Raw genomic sequence first — 7,407 nt, 5'->3', positions numbered from 1 at the left:
CAAAGGCCTTCACTCCCAAACAAATCTCATTAGAGGGTCCCTATATTCACTGACTCAGCTTTCTGAGTATGCTAGTTTTTTTTAATCCCCAACATTTTGAAGAGCAGAATGTTCTCTACGTTTCAGTTTTAAGACAAAAAAAACAAAAAAAAAAAATCAAGGCATGGGATAGATATACAAACAATGGAATTTGGATAGATGCCTTTGTGAAAACTACATGATCTAAAAACATAAAACCCTGATAATATCACGGGGAGAAATTGACATATTTCCATGCCAAAGGCCTTTCAGAAATATAATAATCGCTATTCAATCCTCCAAATAGATGCAGTTCCATGACATTTAAGGTCCATACAATACCCTTCATTAACACCAAGGCACACGTTCTCAAAATATATTCCGTATAATAAATGTTATTTGTGCTCTTCAACATCCAGAGCACCTCTCTTGCAATGGAATCTCCCTTGAGCCTTGGCAGCACACACTGTCGTCCTCCGAGATCAAGGAAGGCGAGACAGGACGAGGAGAATCAGCATTATTTCGGCGGTTTTAACTTACGAGGCGAGTGGAAGTACTCCAGGATATGTGCGTTTCTCTCTCTTGTCCTCTTCAAATAGCTTCCTTCATCACTGACAAGTTACAAGAACCTAACAAGCCGAAGTGCTTTCGTTGAGTACCCAGATCTACGATTCGATTCACTCGCGCAATTCCTCTCCTTGTCACAGTTCTAAATATTCATTTAACAATGTCTCGGAAAGGAATGTATCCATCCAGACACTGCTGCAACGGGCCAACAATGTGCTCGTCCAATATTTATTCCCGTGCGCGAGGCCCTAGCAACCGCCTTTAAATACTCGACAAAATCCAATAAATCTAAAACCTCACGAATTATCCAACAAAAATCGGCCAGGCCTCCTCTGAGGGCGTGAAAAACCACTTCGTACCCTTTTCCAGAGACTTTGTTCTCCGTGAGGGAGTTCGAGGCAGCAATATGGTCACGGCCCGCGAGAGGTTCCTCGTATGAATCACAGGCCACATTATCTCACTTACATTTCCCCACAGCACTGTCAGCCTCTGAATGTCTAACGACTAAGCTCAGCAAGAGCTAAAGCTGCTTGGAATATCGGTCATGCGGGGCAGCTGAAGCCTGGTCAGAGGAAATGCTTCGCTGGGGATGCTTGCAGTCAAGAGAGGGAGAAGGGGAGAAAAAAATAAGATGGGAAATTTCCTACCAGGGCGAGTCAATGACAGGTTAAATCCCAGGAGGCCAGAGACGGATTTCCCCGTGAGACATGCAGGTCCTCCGCTGGCGCATGTGTTGCGCATGGAAAGGACTCGGATAATATCACCACTGGCAATTTATTGTACTTTTAAGGAGAAAAAGCCCAGTTGAACAAGTCTTTAGTGTGTATATAATATATATATATATATATATATATATATATATTTATGTATGCATGCATGTATATATATACATATACATAATTTTATATATATATATATATATATATGTATACATATATTATATGAGTATATACACATACATTCTTATATATATATATATATATATATATATATATATATATATATATATATATATATATATATGCATTATACACATGTATGTGTGAGTCCGCGCGCCCTCACCTCCTTAAGTCCGTCATGTACGCACCTCTACGCACTTACTCTCCCATTCCGTCCCCGCGAGTCCTTGAAAAATGGAGACGTAAACAGCCATTAGATGACTCCGCCCCGAAGTATGGCATTCGAGAAAGGGCCCTTTTATTTCCTTTGAGAATTCTCAGAGCAGCCTGTTTCGTGGATTCAGCCATATGTTTGTTAATTAAGTTATGTTTTTTAAATGTTTGTATGTGGTATGAGGGATCCATAGTTATTTTTCTTACAGAAGCTTTGCTTGAACACTTTGCTTTCCATCTCATCTGAAATTGCAATGTCACTCACGTGAATTGGAGTACGCTGTACCGTCATCCCAACGGTGCAGATATAATCAATAATTGAAACTAAGATCAATTATTTTTTGGCCTTTTTAACCGAGAGGACAAGAGTCGTCAAACTTCTATTTCAATCGACCTGAAAGAAATTAGGAGGTACCATGCTTTCTCATTTGAATCACTCCGACTCTGGGAGCAATCACTCGCAAATGTGTGCCATCCTCATATCGAAGATCATTCACCTATAAAGGATCTTCAGAAGCGTTTTGTTTCATCACTTTTATCAGGTTTTGCCCAGACACCTGTCCGATTCTCTATCAGTACTTCGTTGCTTTTCTCATGTCGTTATTTACGGTTCTTTCCGGTACCTCCTCTTTCGAAAAAAAGGCACTCCCCCACTAAAAGGCAATCTTCTTAGCAAGACTTAACATTTTTTTTTCTTTTTTTTAACAAGCTGAAGTACCATACACCCCCTGTGTGCGCCTCCTGTCAGTTTCAAGGGTATTCCCATTTTGTTTTAAAATATAAGTATATACATATTACTAGACCCCTCCATATGGCAATAATACATAAAATAATCTATATATCTCCAAGGGTCAATATTGTACACGGTACATTTTGAACATCTTGAATTAAAAATCCAATCTGATATTAAAAACTCTACATATATACTTGAAATGGAGTAGCTATTCACCATCACTGATTTGGTATACCTTTTAGAGACTGCTATATAAAAATGGGCTTTTTAAATGGTAACTGAAGATTTAACCAAGTATATCAAAATTGTACATTCCATGTTCATATGATTTTTTTTTTTCAATAAAGTATATGTATAGATGATACGTTCCTTTTCCTTAGAATAAATATTACCCTGAACAGCTGAACAGATCCCTTTCTACAAACTCATCTCCATGTTATTCCGATATCAGCAATCAGTCGGTTGACATCTAATGAAATCGGCGTTCATATTAACTGAAAGCTGCAGTCTGGAATTTATTAATTTGCAGGCTTATTATTTTGAATCGGAAACTATTCTTAGTGTATCCAACTGCATAAGAAAATAATAGTTTTCAACCCAGCTGTCACTTTATACAGTGTGAAGTTATAAAAACAGCAAAAATAAATGCATTTCGAATTTCATGTAATCCGACTGTATTCCTTTCTTTAACGTGGTTTATTCCTCTTTATTAATGCTGTTCTGCTCGCAAATTCAAGCTTGTTTTTAATCTATATTATCAGTAATTTTAAGTCATGGGCTATTATCACTTCGATGTAAATAACCTTTCCATTGCGGCGGGTGCCTATCTTCCAAGTGTTATCTGTGCAATAAAACAAATAACCCGAAAGGCAAGCCCTCCGTAGACTCACTACAAGTCACTACATAATCCATGTCCTCGCTTGCCTCTACTTCCTACAAGGGCAGCATCGCAACGCCTGACTCCTGACCTCTGCCCTGGACGAAGTTTATATGAGTTAGTGCCCTTTTCATTCCGATTCCTGAATCCTTGCTTTCTACGCATGAAGTAGCAAAGGAAGATACAGTTCCAGCGACTCACCATAGACGAAAGTAACATTTCTGGAGGCAAGAATGGTAGCACAGCGCTACTTGACGACGAGGCGCGAGGCAACAACAGCATAACATTACTTATATTAACCTGATCTGACTACAGGAATCATACAGCTTTCACATTATGTGTCCGAAGGGATGGGAGAACTTACACGGCTTGTAAATACGTTATGTGTGTATGTATGTATGCGCGCATACACACACACACACACACACACACACATATGTATATATATATATATATATATATATATATATATATATATATATATATATATATATATCACTAACAAATAACACTACAAGTTTTCGAGGAAAGGTGATAGGCCTATTCTTAGAAGACTTCTTAGTTGAAAAGTGGTGTACCCGAACACCAATGAAACAAGTTCGCGTTCAAAAACTAAAAGTGATCTACGGACAGAAACATTTCTCGAACCGACATGCAAGATGTGTAAAATCATGTTCATTTAGTCTACCATAACCGATGGAGTGTGTTCTCAACTCAAATATCTAAACTAATTTTGTGGAAAGAAACCTTTGTTTTGAATGACCTTACTTTGTTCTTAACTACTTATTATCACTCTAGAACATTAAAGCTTCGATAATGAATAGGAAAAAAACACTTCATTTCTTCGCCAGCAATTCATTTAAATGTGAGGAGGAGGCTGCTGTTAACTCATTCCTGCTGAGAAACTTCCCGTCAGCATTCTGTGTCTAAACGATGAAGTGTGAAGAGGCATCGTTTTTATATCACTTCGGCAATCCTCTCGCCCAGGGCAACCTCTGAATCAGCAAGCTGTTCTTCTAAACTAATGTGATCGTGACAATCACCTCTATTACCGTAATCAAAGCGGGTAGTAAGACACGTCGGCAGAAGTTGAACAATCTATAAAGATAATCAAAATCTTACCAAAATTACAAAAATGGACTCATGGCTGACAAAACTGGCAATGATGCACCTGCACATGGGCAGCTGCATTAATATGGATGCTAGCCTCGATGAGTTTGGGTGTCGTATTCATGTATGCAGCCTACGATAGCTACACTTAGCCTTAGGCGAGGGAAAAGTTCAATGTATTGATCAAATAATCTTTTATGAAAAAAATAGACTAACTCTGATTTAAGTGTACACAAACACCCAAAACCTCCAGGCGAAAGGACTCATCTGAAAGATCCCTTTCGTCGGCAGAAGTAATCGTGTCTTGTTTTACTTTCTATAAGGTCACATCTGTGACAGCTACAAGGATATATTCCTTGGCCAACCACACCCAACAGTGGCTATAATTGTTCCATTAACATTAATATTTGCAGTCCAAACATCTTCTTAAAAATATGTAATTGTGATATAGATTGATCCAATACGTTTTAAAATCAGGTTGAAAAGTATAAATATAAACCAGGTTACTGTCTGAATATAGGGAAATTACTTGAAATCGAGTATAGTAAATGCAGGGCAAAACGAACACGTAACGGGCGATTCAGGTACGGCAGCCTAATTAAAATGTCGATAAATAAGGTACAACCGGATTGATTCAATGGCAAATACGGATACATTTAGTACGCCACAGTAAAAATGAATGCCACGATATGAAAAGAAATGCTTACCTCTCACTCTGACTCTGTGTGTGTGTGTGTGTGTCTGTGTCTGTGTCTGTGTCAGTGTCTGTGTCTGTGTCTGTGTCTGTGTCTGTGTCTGTGTGTTTATGTGTGTGTGTGTGTGTGTGTGTGTGTGTGTATGTGAATATCCAATATCAAAAACAAAAGGAACAAATAGACCCTAGCTATATAATCCTGGACACATTATGGTTGGCATTTCCAGAAAACTAACTACTGCCTCTATTATTACAGAATTTCTCTGATGTACAATAGTGCCATTGAGATTTGACTTCAAAATATTAATTTGATGCAAGCGATCTGCAATCCTTTGGTTGTGAGCCTATTTATTCCTAAGAATAATGATACCGCGCGGACATCCTACGTCTGGCAGTGCGGACACTTATTACCAAGCACTTTACCGGAACGATCAGCGAATCGCATCACTAATTATACTCATATTACCCGAAGCATTGGTTTTTATCTTCATCTTTAATTAATTCATCTTACTTTGACGAAGAAAATTGTTACCCTATCCCCCACGCACGAAAGCTTGTTCATTGCTGTGCAAACGTGTCTAACCAACGTTGGGACGTCCTGAAATTAACGTTTCAAGGGACACGTAAACAGAACTGTAAGGAATAGTACATACCTGTGTACAGATGATCCCCTGATAGCTACAGGATGCAGCATGCGGTTTTCTGTAGTTGTGCGTGCAGGATGCTGCTGTGCCTTGAGCTGGGTACACTGTGGATACTAAATGAGGGTGTGTTGTCACCAAGGACCTGCCTCCCCTCATGTGGATAGGGATGCGGTCTTCGTAGCCTGTATGTATGTGTACACATATATGTATGTATGCATATATACATATATATATTATATATATAATATATATACATACATAATTTATACTCGTCTACTATATGCAATTGTATACGAGTGTATTCTGTCTTCATTATATTTCACTGTATATGCATTAACAACATTAACATTTTCTGCACACACACCGTCAGTATATATCTATGTGGTAGAGACACTGTTGCTAGTGAGAAATGAAGGAATGAAAATGGATACATGCACTTTTAGCTAAAGGTGATAGCAGAAAGTTCTTCCTTACTTTACCCTGAGCCGATTAATTACTTAAATACTTACCCGTATAAAAAGGTTTTACGCGGAGTACACTACCGTCGAAAGTACTATAAGATAGGATAATTATGCTGCAAAACATGAAGACATCCAGGTCACTAATGACGGTTAGATTCAGTACCAAGAGTTCTAACAGAGAACTAGTAATGATCCTGCAGTAGCTAATTCAATGCATGAGAAAGGGCACTTCGCCAGACCTTTCTTTCCATGAGTTCCTGATGCGAATTGGTGGTGATGGTCTGAAGAACATACCTAATATGCAATTACCATGCGCTCAACACTAATATTACAACATACCCTTTTTGTCTCCATACACATTATGCAAATACGAGTAAAACATATGTTCACAGTAGTCTTGAGGCGTAAGAAGACCATCCACTGAACGCTTTTCAAAGGCTGTCCACAAACGTTGCAGTACTCGCATGAAGTGAGGGCTGGAAGGTTACATCAAGCGTGAGACACAAATAGAATATTATCTACAAGATAACCTTAATTATTGGAAGCATGACATTTGAAGCCCAACTCTTAATTTCTATATTCCTCCCTACAACACAAATTTTCAGAAAACCACTGCACTAGTTTTTGCCTAAACATGGAATCGCACAACTAGCGTCTCCTCTTTCCCTTGGCCTAGCTACTCACCGCGAATCCTCGAGTGTTTGTGACTCATGTAACACAAGCGAAATGTGGATTACATTGTTTGTGTGTTGGTACCTAAGGTAATTGGAGAAGTCGAGAATACGAAAAACAATGATAAAACTTTTTAAAAAGAGAGCGCGAAGTGCAAAGAACTGTGTAAAAGTATAACGCAGCTTCGGTTTGTCATAGAAACGTTGTGAATTGGACGCGAACCAGAGCATTCCGCTTTCAACCTGATCGCGCCAGACATTTCCGCGCTGACAGCTGGTATCCTTACCTGCTGCAGGGTTAGCGTATGAGTCTCAGTCCGCAGTTGCTTGTAAGACCAGAATGTGGTGTGTTATAATTTGTGAAATATTCAAATTGACTTATAATTTCAATATTAACTCCCAAGTGTCGATCTCGTGGCCGTGAGTGGGTTCCGGAAACGAGGTTATTTACTGTTCTGCGATATTGTCGCTGCCACTGCTTTTTACTAATTACTTACAGAATGATCAGATGTGGCTTTTT

General features: G+C 38.9%; 1 protein-coding gene across 1 annotated transcript; it reads right to left on the bottom strand.

The window, feature by feature from the left end:
* Positions 1-5,622: 5,622 nt before the first annotated feature.
* On the bottom strand, positions 5,623-7,198 carry LOC147467130 (uncharacterized). Its single transcript, XM_086532674.1, has 3 exons — positions 6,901-7,198; positions 6,556-6,692; positions 5,623-5,937 (listed from the first exon to the last, which is right to left on the bottom strand). Exons 1-3 carry the CDS (start codon positions 7,116-7,118, stop codon positions 5,690-5,692), a joined length of 603 nt encoding a protein of 200 aa, XP_086388800.1. The 5' UTR covers positions 7,119-7,198; the 3' UTR covers positions 5,623-5,689.
* Between the last annotated feature and the right edge of the window lie 209 nt (positions 7,199-7,407).

This window comes from Penaeus japonicus, unplaced genomic scaffold (genome assembly GCF_977035675.1).
Source record: "Penaeus japonicus unplaced genomic scaffold, GWHDUDI00000001_assembly GWHDUDI00000037, whole genome shotgun sequence".
NCBI lineage: Eukaryota > Metazoa > Arthropoda > Malacostraca > Decapoda > Penaeidae > Penaeus > Penaeus japonicus.
The sequence above is the reverse complement of the archived record's forward strand: the minus strand, read 5'-3'. Positions and strand labels throughout refer to the sequence as shown.

Bases quoted from the DNA above. Each gene is read 5' to 3' on its own strand.
- LOC147467130 (XM_086532674.1), bottom strand. From the start codon at position 7,118: ATGCTCTGGTTCGCGTCCAATTCACAACGTTTCTATGACAAACCGAAG. The intron at 6,693-6,900 runs GTGAGTAGCTAG...GTAACCTTCCAG, and splicing joins CAAACACTCGAGGATTCGCG to CCCTCACTTCATGCGAGTAC. The intron at 5,938-6,555 runs GTATGTTGTAAT...ACATACATACAG, and splicing joins TGTGTATGGAGACAAAAAGG to GCTACGAAGACCGCATCCCT.